At 34.1% G+C, this 15,601-nt stretch overlaps 1 protein-coding gene across 5 annotated transcripts in view; it reads right to left on the reverse strand.

Moving 5' to 3' along the window:
* Positions 1–15,601, reverse strand: part of Nt5c2 (5'-nucleotidase, cytosolic II) — an 82,597-nt gene that overhangs the window by 45,555 nt on the left and 21,441 nt on the right. The window contains exon 1 of one of the 5 annotated variants that reach the window (XM_048807261.1): positions 14,049–14,383. The exons of 3 other annotated variants lie outside the window; for them this stretch is intronic. In XM_048807261.1, coding sequence (XP_048663218.1) covers positions 14,049–14,062 — 14 coding nt within the window. In that variant the 5' untranslated portion in view covers positions 14,063–14,383. Of the gene's footprint in view, positions 1–2,593; positions 2,949–14,048; positions 14,384–15,601 lie in introns of those variants that run through there. One more of the 5 variants, XM_015494739.2, reaches the window with a different exon arrangement.

Below are 15,601 nucleotides of genomic sequence, written 5' to 3' on the forward strand. Positions count from 1 at the left end.
AAAAAAAAAATATATATATATATATATATATATATTTTTTTTTTTTTGGTAGAAGGGATGAAGCTATAACTAAGTGGTTTAGCACCTGCCTAGCATGTGCTAGGGTTCAATCTCCACTACCACCAAAACAAATAAACAAAACCTCTTTACTAACTAAATATTAACTATTTTAAATTTTAAAACTTTAAATGAAGAAATTTTTAAATATTTGCTTAATATAGTTTGAGTACTTAAAATCACCACCTGAACTCAGAACAATCATCTCTTTTTTCTCTGAAAAATATAAAGTGATTAGCTATCTCATACACATAACTTCTGTGCACTATAGATTAACTTTATAAAACTGTTAGTTCCTGAAAAAGAAGTTACACAAAATATTTATACTTTCCCTAAGAAAACCTGGTCTTTTGGAAAAATCAATATTTATTTTACCTTGGGTTAGTTATGGATAGGAGGTGGAGAAAAACAGTAGTTGATAGCAGAAAAATGAAAGGAACTAGAGAATAAATGATACCTCCTTTTTAAAAAAACATTCCCCAACTAAAAAATAATCACCATGATTCCTCTACCACTTTATTAAACTTCACATTGCTTTTACTGATAAGAACATCAACTTTATTATCAACTTTTCCCAGTTACACAAATCCTTTTAAAAAAATAACAAGAGTAAAAGACATAAACTAGTGGTTCTAACTCTAGAAACTACACACTACTACTGAAGCTTACTTAGGCTTTTCAAAAGACTCACACACAATTCAGTCAAAGGGGCCAACTGGATCAAATCCTTAATCAGAGCCCTAACAGCTGACATGCCTAAAATATTCGATGGGAATACAAACAGGATTGGATTTGGAAAGATTTTTCTTCCTCATGATAAAATCCAAGAGAAAGAGATGTAAAAATATATAATAAAATAAATAACTTTGATTCTGAAATATGCTAGAGCTGGTTTCAGGCTCAGCTAAAATCATAAGAGAAAAAGAAATTCTGCTAATGTCAATCAGTACTAAAGGCATAAAGAAACTATTAACAGTACCAGCAAAGTGGCTTACCAGTTTATTTATTATTGAGAGATTAAACCTATATTGCCATGAAAAATCTATCAAATATAAAATATACTTATATAACATAAAAATACATATGTAAAAATATACATAAGCATATATTTAGAGATACAAAGATCACAGTGAACATTTATTAACCATATAAACTCTGGGAATGACATATCTCAAGAATATGAAAATATGTTTTTACCAAAATAATTATGTTAAGTACCCACAAAAATTACATCGTTCCTCTTTGATTTAACTAATCATGTTAAGTATTCAATTATACACTTATTGAATGTCTGCTACAAAGCAGGTACCATTTTGTGACATATACCATAGAAGCTGTCCTTTAGGAGGAAGCCAGAGCTAGGGAAGACATTATAAGTGCTTCAAAGTAGTAAATAAGACGTTTTTCTATGATCTTCCACCAAATATCCTTTACCTTTTCATTCAAAACAAGTACCCTAACTCACAGAAGGAGTTCTGTGAACTTAAATTAAAAAAGCAACAATCACTCCTCCTCCCCCACAACCTATCCGTTTCTATTATTATGCTTATGAAACAAAAGGAAAATTTCCCATCCATTTTAACTTCTCCTTTTTTTTTTTTTTTGTCTAACTTAAGCTATTAAACATGGAGGAAGGAACAGCTGCAGTATAGTGAACTTCTGTAAGTCAAATATAGTTATTGCCTATACATGGTTAAGGTTTATAAAGATAACATACACCCAACTGCTGAAAGAATTGACTTCAGCATAGAGACAGCCTTAAACCTGAAATAGTATGTCCCTAGGATATAATCTTCAAAAGAAACTAATCTCTTGGCCTTAAAATAATAACTACTCTTCACTAAGATTTTTTTAAAAAAGATGTTGGGTGCTAAATCAACGAAAAGGCATATTTATCAACTAAAAGACTAGGCTTACTGCCCTACTATATACTTCAAAACAAAAAGATTTATCTGCTTAGGGAATCCAAAAATTTCTATTGGTACCAGGACCTTGACTATGTACCTCTGCTATGCATTTACCAAATCACTCTTCTAAATTATTCATCAGTGGAACATACTCCACTCTTATGTTTAGGAATCTGCACATATTTGTGAAATTAATTTTCCAAATTTACCTTGAAAGAACAAAACTGTCACTCTAGAAAGCATGACTAAACTAAGCATCCAACCATAAAACACAATTACTAGCCAGAAATTCCTACAAGCTAAGTCATTTGCAAGTTGTAGATTTGACCAATAACAAGAGAAACATCTCTAGGAGACAGGAATACTATAAAACTGAACACAGACTTTAATACAAAGGAAAATATAATGACATTTATTACAATATCCCACTGCAGTAAAGCATAAAATTTGAAGATGTAAATATAGATATTAACCATCATAAATAAAATGATTAACACAACGTACTTTAAAAAGAAGGGATCTAATAGTCTCACACTAAACACAAACATGCAATTTACTATATATGAAATTCTGTAAATAGCAAATTCTTAATGGTTTTGAGATTTAACTCACAATTCAAGCAGAATTACCTCATCTGTCGCTGGTTGCCGTTTTGCAAACTGTGAAACTATCTGAGTCAGTAGTTCTTGAAGTCACATAACAAAATTCTTCTTAAGACCTAGTATAATTTTTTTTGTGTGTGATTTTAACCTAACTTCACAAAGACTGTTTAGTCTGAACAAGGCCCCTTAATGGCATGTATCTTCTGTGTTGGAGAAAACACCTCTGTGTCTAATTTAACTTGTCACTGGATATCACTGTTGCTCCACACAAATCCATTTGGAATAGAATTTCTTTGGCAATGTGAACTTTATCTGTAACTCCTCCCCTTGCTTAGGAGTCACAATTTCCTGGCCAAGTGCCCAACAACAGTTACTGCAAGAACAAATGAGACTAAAAGAGTTCAAGTGTAAAATCTTCTTGACCATCTGTTTTCATTATGGATTTGTGTCATTATACATTCAAACTCTTCTACAATCAAGAAAAGAAAAGTTAAAAAAAAAGTAATAAAAGTGCATTTTGAGTTGGCAAGCTAAAATTATGAACCAATAAATATATGTGTGTATTTTTACTTAACAGAACAACTCTACAATATGGATTTTTGCTGAAAACCTAATTTAGTACCTTTCTCCTCAACCTACAGTTTAAGGAAAAATACAGAATAGTTCCCATTTTCCAACTCAATCTTAAAACCATATCCAATTATCTCATATGCCTTTATTTAAATTTCCAAATATCTCTGGAATCCAGATCTTCCATTCTACTTAAATTGATAATTTTAGAGCTCATAATTATTTCTTCAGAAATCATGTTCCAATTGCTCTGCCTTCACATGAACACTAAGTTAACTGCTTTGAAGTAGTGCTATTCAGAATGCGGACTACACACTAATGCTGGTCTATGAATATTAGTCATTAATACATGACATGATATATACAGAAATTGCAAAGTATTTAGAAATTTTTATAGCTCAATATTTGCCTAGCATGTGCAAGGCCCTGTGTTCAGTCTCCAGCACCATAAACAAAAACTCAAAATCAAAACAAAAAAGCCCAGAAGAATCACTGTGAAGACATAGGGAAAGCTGAAAATATCCTAGCGTAAGAGAAATTTATACAACATGAAACCAAGCATTAAGACCAGATCCCCTATTTCCTAGGTAACCTCACCTGACCCTTGCCTTCATAATAATCAGGTAAAGTATGTTTCCTTTCATTATCATGAATTTGTCAATCAAATGAGGCAGCTATACCCTCTAGCCCGTCCATTGTGTAATAACTGTATGCAGGCAAACAAATGAGTGACAGGAAAAGCCCAGTGAAATGGATGTACTGGCATACACTATAATCCCAGCTAATCAAGAAAATGAAGCAGAGCCAGGCGTGGTGGCACACACCTGTAATCCCAGCAGCTTGGGGGGCTGAGGCAACAGGATCACAAGTTCAAAGCCACCCTCAGCAACCTAGGGAGGCCCTAAGCAGTTTAGCAAGATCCTATCTCAAAAAAAAAAAAAAAAAAAAAAAAAAAAACCACCAAAGGAATGTGGATCAGTAGTAAAGTGCTTCTGAGTTCAATTCCCCATACACTCCTCCTACCAACCCCCTACCCCGCAAAAAAAAAGCCAAAGCAGGAGGATCTCAAATTCCAACCCAGCCTGGGCAACTTACTCAGACTCATTCTCTAAAAGATTGAAAAAAAAAAAAAGGAAGGAAAGAAGGGGTATGGGTGAGGAAATAATGATCTTCGTTCTTGAGATTTGCAAAACAGAAAAGAATCTCATGACTAGGTGATAAGGTTCAGAAGTGCACTATATGGCCCACCTGCTATTGAGAAGGCACCCACCAGCCTGAGAACACCCATTAACTACCTATATAAACTACTGCTAAATCAGCTTCCCCCTCAAGTATGACTTTGAGCCAGGTTTTGATGAGCCAGGTTTTCAAACAGTTGTTTGAAGTTGTCTCTTAACTTAAAGGGCCTGATGTGTGGCAAGCAGCTAGACTTGGGTCTGGTAACAAATATAATAATACAAAATATAAGTTTACATTTTATGTTTTTTCATTCTTTTTTTTTTAAATTTGTTTTTGTAGTTATCGATGGACAGCATGCCTTTATTTTATTTATTTTTATATGGGGCTGGGGATCGAACCTAGTGCCTCACAAGTGCAAGGCAAACGCTCTACCACTGAGCTACAGCCCCAGCCCCCCATTTTTCTTTTTTGCATGATGCTGGGGATCAAATCCAGGGCCTTGTGCATGCTAATCAAGCACTCTACAACTGAAGCACATCCCTAACCCTATTTTATAAATGTTACCAATTTGAAACAAAATGGAAAATATTTTTAAAAACTGGTCCTCTATCATAGATAAGCTTGAGAAACACTGTCCTAAAGCTTAGCTCCAATGACACCACTCTCATACTTAATAATCTTTAGTCATTGCTAACACAGATCCAATTAAGAAAGTATAAATTCTTGGATCTTCAAGAAATTCCAAATCATTTGCCCCTTGGACAAAATCAACCTGATTTTATACTGCTACACTTTCATACACCTTTTGTTCTAATAAAGCAAACTATTTACTACTTCCTAAATATGTTCTGAGCTTTGTTTATGCTGTTCACTATTCCTGAAGTGTCCACCTCAGTTATCTCTCTCATTATTCATCTCTCTTTATTATTGTATCTATAGTAATTTCTTCGAAAAACTATTATTGGCTATGCCACATAGCTATGTGAACAAAAATGCCTCTGGGTCTCAGATTACTTTCCTACTTAATGAAAAAGATTTCATCAACAACTAAAATTCTGTAAAGCTGTGATCCAAATGAGAGGTTTGAATATTCAAAATTCTTTATTTTGGCATTTATTATATTTTGTCACATACATAAAATATGCAAGTAGTTCTCTTATAACTTACAAAATTTTAAGCTCTGAGACTGATTTATAGCCTATCCAACACCTAATAGAAAGGTCTTGCAAATAGCAAACACAATATGTAACTAAACTAAAAACTTTTTTTTTTGGTGTGTGTGTGTGTGTGTGTGTGTGTGTGTGTTGCTAAGGATTGAACCCAGGGCCTAGTGCAAGCATGGCAAGTACTCTACCAACTGAGCTATATCCCCAGCCCTGAACTAAAAATTCTTAAACTGAACAATAGCAGTGTTTGCTAGAGGCAGTGGGGAGGAGAGAATGGAAAGTGTCTGCTAATGGGTACAAGGTTCCTTGATCATGAAAATGTTTTAAAATTAGTAGTACTGAATGCACAACTCTGAATATACTAAAACCACTGAATTACACACTTAAAAAGGATAAATGGAATGGTATGTAATTTTATCTCAATAAAAATGCTATTTAAAAAACTTAATAGACCTTGGTCTGCCATTATGTCTTCATCCTTCAGTAAAAAATATGCTTGGTAATGGGGGCTGGAGTTGTGGCTCAGAGCACTTGCCTCACACATGTGAGGCACTGAGTTCAATCCTCAGCACCACATAAAAATAAAACAAAACAAAGATATGTATCCATCTATAAATTTTTTTAAAATCTTTAAAAAATATGCCTGGGGGGCTGGGGTTGTGGCTCAGCGGTAGAGCACTCGTCTAGCATGTGTGAGGCCTTGTTCGATCCTCAGCACCACATATAAATAAATAAATTAAATTAATGTATATAAGAAATATGCTTGGTAATCTAAAAAATGTTCTAGGTAAGAACTTCATAAAATGGATTCTTAAAGATTCAAAGTTTAGGAGCTGGGATTGTGGCATAATAGTAGAGCACTTGCCTAGAATATGTGAGGCACTGGGTTTGATCCCCAGCACCAAATAAAAATAAATAAATAAAAATAAAGGTACTGTGTCCTTCTACAACTAAAAAAAATTTTTTAAATAAATAAAATTGAAAATTTAAGTCAGGTGCAGTGGCGCATACCTGTAATCTGAGTGGCTCGGGAGGCTGAGGAAGGAGGATCTTGAGTTCAATGCCAGCCTTAGAAAAGGTGAGGCTCTAAGCAACTCATTGAGACCCTGTCTCTAAATAAAATATAAAATAGAGCTGGGGATGTGGCTCAGTGGTCCAGTGTCCTGGAGTTCAATCCCCAGTACCTGCCTCCCACCAAAAAAAGTTGAAAGCTTAAATACCATAGGTATAAAAACACTAGAGAATTTGGAAGAGATTATAAAAACAAATAATTTAGTTGCATTTGTTTTTATTTTCATTAATTCTAGACAGTAACTTCTTACTAATTTAACTTTTTCTTTGAAGAACATCCTCAAAGGGGATTTTGTACAGTGGGAGCCAGGAGAACAGCAGCCTATGCTTTTAAAGTCTAAGCAACAATCATCATTTATAAGATAAAACATGAACTAATTATACCCATTTTACTCATATTTAAAAGTTCCAGAGAAAAGTCAGTATGAAAGCATATACAGAACAAAATTTAAGATGATTTAGATGAAAGATGCCAACAACTCTAAAACTCACCCATGCTGTATATAAATAAGGGGGCAAAGTAACCAAGAAAAGTCACCAAGCATTAGTAGGAGATTCCACATAAAGCTATTATATCAAAGACAGCGGATAAAATTGAAATACATCTGCAACACAGAAGAAGTCCACAAAGAAATGCAAACATCTCAGCCCTGACACTGAATCCCAGGTAGCAGGAAAAACTTCCAGGAATTTGAATAGGTACCTCTTGTACATTGTGGTCTGAATTTACACTACCAGGAAAACTGACACTATTTCAGATGACTGAAAGAAGCAAAAGTAAATCCTGTCAAGAAGAACTCAACTTGAATTCTAGATGGTATATTGCTAGACACAACCCAATTTCAGAGAGATGTTTAAGTATGGAAACAATGTGTAGCTTTAAAAATGATAAAATATGGGCTGGGGTTATGGCTCAGCGGTAGAGCACTCGCCTCACACGTGCAAGGCCCTGGGTTCGATCCTCAGCACCACATAAAAATAAATAAATAAATAAATAAATAAATAAATAAATAAATAAAGTTATTGTGTACTACAAAAAAATAAATAAATATTAAAAAACAAAAAGATAAAATATGCTGAGTACCTTTGGCACGTGCCTGTAATATCAGGGACTCAGTAGGCCAAGGCAGGCAGATCAAAATTTCATGGTCAGTCTGGGGAATTTAGCAAAACAGGAAGGCAGGCTGACTGGCAGGCAGGCAGGCGGGAAAGAAAGAAAGGAAGGAAGAGAGGGAGAGAAAGAGAAAAAGGAAAAAGGAAAGAAAGAAAGGAAAGGGAAGGAAGAAAAGAAAGAGAAGAAGGGAGGGAGGAAAAAGGAAGGGAGGGAGTAAAGGATTAGGGATGTAGCTTAGTGATAGACAGCTCATGCAATCTCTACTATGAAAGAATCAAAAAAGAAAGAACTTTATGATGGTTTATAAGAGGGCTCATTTTAGAACTTTAAAAATATTTTACATTCCTTTGTATTAATTAGGGAAAAGTATATTTATTCATGTCTGGGAATATAAGAACAACAGTGATATTGTTAAAAGTTATGTCTCAATATAGTCAATAGATTTATAATTCCCAATTCACTTACTTTAATTCACTTACTTTAAATAAAACTCTGGTATACTTAGAAAAGAAAAGAAAGAAAGAAGAGCTGGATTTGGTGGTATACACTTATAATACCAGCAACACAGGAGAATTAAAATTCAAGGCCAGTCTCAGCAACTTAATGAGACCTGGTCTCAAAATAAAAAGGGTTGGTAGGGCTGGGGATGTGGCTCAAGCAGTAGTGCGCTCGCCTGCCATGCGTGCGGCCCGGGTTCGATCCTCAGCTCCACATACAAACAAAGATGTTGTGTCCGCCGAGAACTAAAAAATAAATATTAAAAATTCTCAAAAAAAAAAAAAAAGGGTTGGTAAATTAAAAAAATAGTAAAGCACCTCTGGGTTCAATTAAAATTAAAATTTCTTTATTCCAAATGAAGAAACTGTTGTAATGGAAACAGGATGATAGTGAATAAGAGACTAGCCAGGTACAATGGTACATGCTATTCAGTTCAGCTACTTGGGAGACTGAGGCAGGAGGATTGCAAATTCAAGGCCATCCTAGGCAACTTAGTGAGACCCTGACTCAAAAATTTTTTTAAAAGGCTGGGATATAGTTCAGTGATAGAGCCCCACTGGGTTCAAACCCTGGTACTAAACAAAATAAAATGAAATGAAAAAAATTAAACAGAAGACTAACAAACAAGAACCAATACACACATTAAGGGAAAAACTAGAGATGATATCAGAACATCTGAAAATATGTTTACTATTCTAAAACCTCAGTCTAACTAAATATAGATTTTTCCAATCACTTTTCCCCATTTTCCACTATTTCTCACTTTTTTTCCTTCAATTTGTGAAAGACTAGTATATAGAGGATAATTTAATAACTGTAGCATAAGATTGAATTTTGTGTGACAGAAATTAAAGGAAATATAATTATCCATGTATGCATACACCCAAATTAACAAGTACACTGCATGCCTACAATGGGAGAAATGTCAAAACCTAGAATTTAAAATAAAAATAATAATAAAATTCATTTTGGCCTTTTACCAAAAGAACATCAGCTCTATTAATAAAAACATTCTAGGGCTAGAGATATATCCCTGTAGTAGAGCACTTGCCTAGCATATACATGGCCCTGGCTTTGGTCCCCACAATGCACACAAAAAATTTTCTAAAAACTCTAGATTAGTTGAATTATGACATTGATTGAACATTGCATATCACATTACACACCCTAGGAGTGCCCATATTTTCCCAAAGATATTCACTTGCATGATGAATAATCAAACTTTTTATTTATAAAATTTTAAGTCAGTAAATTGAAGAACTCCTGAAGTCTTATTCCCTTATTAACTTTATTGAGTCATAATCTGCCCATTAAAATAAATAAAAGTAGCTGGACAAGGTGGCAAACACCTGCAATACCAACTACTCAGGAGGCTGAGATAGGAGATTTGCTTGAGCCCAGGAGTGTGAAGTCAGACTAGGCAACACAGTGAGACCCTACTGCAGAAAAAAATAAAGATAAAAATTAATGAGTCAAATAAATAAAATTCACTGATTTGACCAGTAAAGTTTGGTGAGTTTTGACAAAAGTGTACATTCATGTAACAACTACCACAATCAAGATGTAGAATATTTCCTTTGATCCTAAAAATTCTTTCATGTCTTTATGTGATAAGGCCTCCAATCCCCGGTCCTAAGGAACTATTAATCTCTGCTTCCCCATCACACACCTCTAGTACAGGAGATGTTCAGGAGTGCTACCACTAAGCTACATTCCCTGGCCCTCTGGTAAAAATTTTTATTTTGAGATGGGTTCTTGTTAATTTATCCAGGTTGGCCTTGAACTTGTGGTCTTTCTGCCTCAATCTCCCAAAATGCTGATTATAGGTGTGCACCATCATGCCTGACTTGATTTCTGCCTCCTGTCACTATAGTATTCATGTAAATGGACTCAAACATTATGTACTTGTATGTTTGTCTTTTTTTTACTTAGCATTAGTACTTGTGAGATTCATCCATATTGCTGCATGTATCATAATTCTGAGTATTCCACTATGTTTATGTACGTAGGTAGTGTCTACATGTATGTGCAGATACATTTCTGTATACACACACACACACACACACACACACATATATATATATATATATATATATATATATATATATATATACATACCATAATTTGTTTATCTACCCAGTTAATNTAAAAAAAAAAAAAAAAATACAGATATTGTTCCCATCTACAACTAAAAAAATATATATTTTTTTTTAAATGCAAAAAAAAAAACACCACTGCCCAAAGTCTTTGCATTCTCCATACCAATGCATGGGAATCCCTGATGCTTCACACTATCAGAATGGGTTAATTTAATTTTTATTAATTTTGGGGGATACTAGGGATTGAACCCAAGGTGCTTTTACCACTGAGCTACATACATCCCAGTCCCTTTTATTTTCTTATTTTGAGACAGGATCTAACTAAGCTGCAAAGGGTCTTGATAAGTTGTTGACGCTGGCCTCAAATTTATGATACTCCTGCCTCAGCCTCCCAAGTCACTGGGTTATAGGCACGTGCCACCACATCCATCTATTTTTATTATTTTTCTTTTTCTTTTTGCAATGCTGGAGATGGAACCCAAGTCTTCATACAAGCTAGGCAAGAGTTTCCCCACCCACTGCAGTCAGTGTTTTTAATTTTAATTATTCTAATGCATGTGGTGGTGGTATCTCATTGTAGTTTTTATCTGTTTCCCTGATGACTAATGATAAGAGTACTTTTTCAGTGCTAATGTATTTACCAAACCTTCTTTTGTGAAATATCTATTCAAGCTAGAAGCCATGCTGAGGCAGGAGAATTTCAAGTTCAAAGCTAGTCTCAGTAACTTATTAAGGCCCTAAGCAACTTAGTGAAACTGTCTCAAAATAAAAAATAAAAAGGCCTGAGGATGTGGCTCAGTGGTCAAGCATCCCTGTCACCCAAAAAAAGAAAATAGCTATTCAAATATTTTTGCCATTTTAAACTGGTTGTCTTATTATTATGTTATAATAAGAGTTCTTCATATATTTTGGATAAAAGACCTTTATCAAAAAAATATAGAGAGATAGAGAGAGAGAAAGAGAGAGAGAGAGAGAGAAAGAGAGAGAGAGAACGCACATGCTGGGTATGGTGGTGCACACCTGTAATTCCGGTGACTGGGGAGGCTGAGGCAGGAGGATCTCAAGTTCAAGATCAGCAACTTAGCAAGCCTAACCAACTTAATGAGACCCTGTCTCAAAATTAAAATAAAAAGGGCTGGGGATGTGGCTCAATGGTTAAGTACCCCTAGGTTCAATCCCCAGTAGCCACCCCAAATTATATTTTATATATTTTTTTCCTCTCAAAATATTAAGAATATTTTCTCCAGGACTGTTATTTGCCTTTTACTTTCCTTTTTAGTGTCTTTTCAAAGTGACATTTTTATTCGTTTATGAAAGCCAACTTATCAATTTTGTCTTTTAGATAATTTATCTAAAAAATCTTAACCAAATTCAAGGTGACAAAGATGACATTTAGGTCTATGATCCATTTGTGTTATTTTTATGTAAGGATTGTTTAAAACACCAATACCTTACTACTAAACTGCCTTAGCTTCACTGCTGAAAAAAGCATATGCGTGTGTATATGTATATCTCCATATTTGGTTCCATGATCTTTATGTCTATCTTTTCACTAATACTGGGTTTACATAAGGCTCAAGTAAAGTTCTGCACCTCTTGACAATGGGACACAGTCTGAAAAACATTAGATGATCTCACCATCATGTGAACATCATAGAATATACTTACACAAATCTAGATGATACAGGTCAATCACCAATCATGTCACTTTTTTTTTCTCCTTTCAATACTGGGAATTCTCAAGGGCCTTATACATACTAAGCAAGCACTCTACCATGAGCTACATCCCCAGTCCTTTTTTATTTTTGATACAAGGTCTTAATAAATTCACAAGGCTGGCCCTCAAACATGCAGTCATCCTACATTAGCCTCCCTAGTAGCCGGAATTACAGGCATGCACCATCACATTCATATAAACCAGTATTATAATTGCTATTATCATTACCAAGTATTACGTACTGCACATAATTATATATGCTATATTTTATGGGCATCAAAGTTGGTTAATCTATTCCAGCTTCACAAAAAAAAAAACAACTGAGTAAAGCATTGGGTCTTATGATGACTACAACATCACTATCATCTTGTGGGACCACTATCAGATATGTAGTCTGTCAATGACCAAAACATCATTATGCAAGACATGCCTGTATAGTCCTTGGTGACTTAACTCTAGTAACAATCTCTTCCTATTACTTTGAAGGAATCTCATAGATATGAAACAATAAGACTACAAAATGTCACACATTTAAAAACAGTAAATGTAAAAATTCTTTTCATCCCATAGCACAAAATTTATTCATTCACTTTTCTTCTTCTTTTTTTTTTGTATGTGGTGCTGGGGATCAAACCCAGGGCCTTGTGCATACAAGGCAAGCACACACTACCAACTGAGCTATATATCCCCAGCCCCTATTCTAAAGAATTAAAGTTAATTGATTTCATTTATATAATCCATGTACTTCAAATGTATTTGATGATTATTCAGATAATAAAGGAATTGCCAATGGGACCCTACAGATAAAAGAATATCTCAGCCTTTTTAGTATCTTTTGATTTCTACAGATCTAACAACACAATTTTGACATACTTTATTTACTATAGTGTAAAATTAGCACTAATTACTTCCCAGGAATTTTAACTTCATCGAGAACTATAGTTCATCTTAAATCTATAAATTAGCTTTACAAACAACCATATATACAAGACTGACAAATATGCAGCATCTGTGACAATTCTTATGCAGCATCTGTGACAATTCCTATCATAAAAACTATTTAGCAACTATAGATTCATAACCAGTTCTTAAAAACATAAAAACCAAAATTATACAGTCCTTTCATAATTTGAGAAACCATAAAATTGTTGAGATGTCTAATAATAATACAAAATTATGAATACCTTGATTGTTCTCCTATTCGATAATAAGCAGTAAAAGTGGGCCAGTTTTATTTGCCCATAATCAATATATTATTTGATTAAAATAAATCATAAGCTCTGGAACCATTTCAGAATTTCTTACACAACAAAAGAACCAGAGAAAGAAAAGCTCTGACAAAATAAAAATTAAAATTTTACTGTAATTTTAAAAATTCTTTTGAGATATTTCTGTCCTACTTAACCAAAGAGAATGTCTCTCTAAAATTAACTAGGTCTAGTTGTGCTTTAATCCTAGACATGAAATAATCTACAGTATGAATTCATTAATTTATTATAATGGTCAAAAAAGGAAAATCATAAAAATTCAGACTCACAAGATAAAATTATATAAATACCTTACAGAACTATTTTGTATTATCAAGTAAAAAGAAACAGGGAATTCTACTTTGAATTATTTTTTGCCTACACTTCTCAGAAACAAAATCATAGGCTGATTTTCACTCAATCTTTCACATTTCCTAAAGGAACAATTTGTTTTAAGATGCCTTTGAATTTTTTCAACTTCACTCAATTCTTAGGTAAACCACCACTGTCTGCTTCCATGCTTTAAAAACACATTTAAAAAAAAAAAAAGCAAAATGAGCTTATAATAGGATAAAAGGGGTACTTTTATCTTACTAAATTCCTATTAAGATTACCCATCCTCAATGCTGTCTCTAAAAACAGCAATAGTTTTACAACAGATTACACATGAGCCACTTATAAGCTTTTGGGTTGAATTTCTTTCAATCTCTGCCTCCACCCCATTCCCAGATTGACAGCATTGCTTATTAATTTTCCAGTTCACTCAGATGACATGACAGCTCTTCACTGAGAAAATGAGAAAGAAAAATAAACTCACTTACCCTTCCTTAGACATTCTTAAAGATCTACTTCCTCGGAATAAGAATACAGGATCAACAAACAAGCTCAACTGATCTCTTGAGAACTGTAGCTTATTTGTTAGAGCACAGAGAACTCGGGCCCTGAGAGGCCCAACAAATTCGGGCACAATGCCGAACCCTAACAAGGCAATATCTCTGTGACCAATATTCTTAGCTTTAAATACTTGAAATCCTACTAATAGAAAAAAAAAAAAAAAAATGAAGACCAGGAAAAATAACTAATGGTCTGAACTGTTTAAGACTGTCCAGTCAAGGAAAGAGACAATCCAAATGGCAAGTTCCCATGAAAAATAGTAATTGTTACTGGCAAACCCAGAAAAAGCAAATTTACCCCCTAATGAGGCCCTCCAACAGTACACAAACAATGTGTCACAGAATCAAACAGCCCTAGTCAGTCACAATCATTTTCAGTTTATTCCGGGGGGGTGGGGGTGTGTGTGTTAAAATAATTTAATGTTTTAATTATTAGTTATTTCCTCCCTTAGAAAATGAACAATGTGAACTACAAGAAAAGGAAGTATTTATGTGCTGATCACATTACAGGATGAAACTAAGTATTTCCACACTGAGGTCTTTTTTTCTAATTTTATTAACTGCTCTTAGGGAAAACTCAATTGCCTGAAATTCTCAGCTCATGTGAAAAGATAGCTACATATCTTTGGCATATGAGGGAAATATCAAGAATGCTCTAAAGTATTTATTTCAAATCTCAGAGCAAGCTGAAGCTTGAAAAAAAACATCTGCAACATTCCTTCCTCCTAACCAATATAATGCATAGGGATTACACAACAGGAGAAGAAATGTAAACAAGCAGGCTAAAGTCTAAGAACACTCAGATGGCAAATAAATCCTAGTGGTGATTCAAATTAAAAACAAAACATATACACCTTAAGGAAATACTACTTAAATTTTAAGAAACCCTTTATCTCTTTAAATATTACCTAAATATCTTACCATAAAGTTTTCTGTTAATTATTAAGATGTTTAAGTTAGTCACCAAATAATTAAAACACTATTACATGCTGTACATTCAAAGTAAAATTATTTTCAGCTTTATTCAGAAGAGCATATGACATAATGGAAAGAGAAACAGAGCCAGAAAAAATGTTTAAATTCCAATTCCTCCACTTTCCGGAACTGGAGATAAATTACTTATCTGTAAACTCTGATTTTCCATCTATGGAAAAGAGATAACATATGATAGGATTGTTGTCTGTCATACACAAGCACTTAAAGAATTACTATAACTTAGGAGTGGGGGAAAAGGAAAAGCAACTGGATTGTTAGCCATTACTCTCACTGGTATAACTCTTTTTTAAAAATCCAAATCTCGCCAGCAGCTCAGGAGGCTGAGGCAGGAGGATCCCAAGTTCAAAGCCAGTCTCAGTAACTTAGTGAGGCCCTAAGTAACTCAGTGAGACGCTGTCACTAAATAAAATATAAAAAAGGGCAGGGGGTGTGGGTCAGTGGCTGAGTGTGTCTGGGTTCAATCCCCATAACAAAAAGACACAGCT

The sequence above is a fragment of the Marmota marmota genome, unplaced genomic scaffold (assembly GCF_001458135.2).
Source record: "Marmota marmota marmota unplaced genomic scaffold, marMar, whole genome shotgun sequence".
Lineage (NCBI taxonomy): Eukaryota > Metazoa > Chordata > Mammalia > Rodentia > Sciuridae > Marmota > Marmota marmota.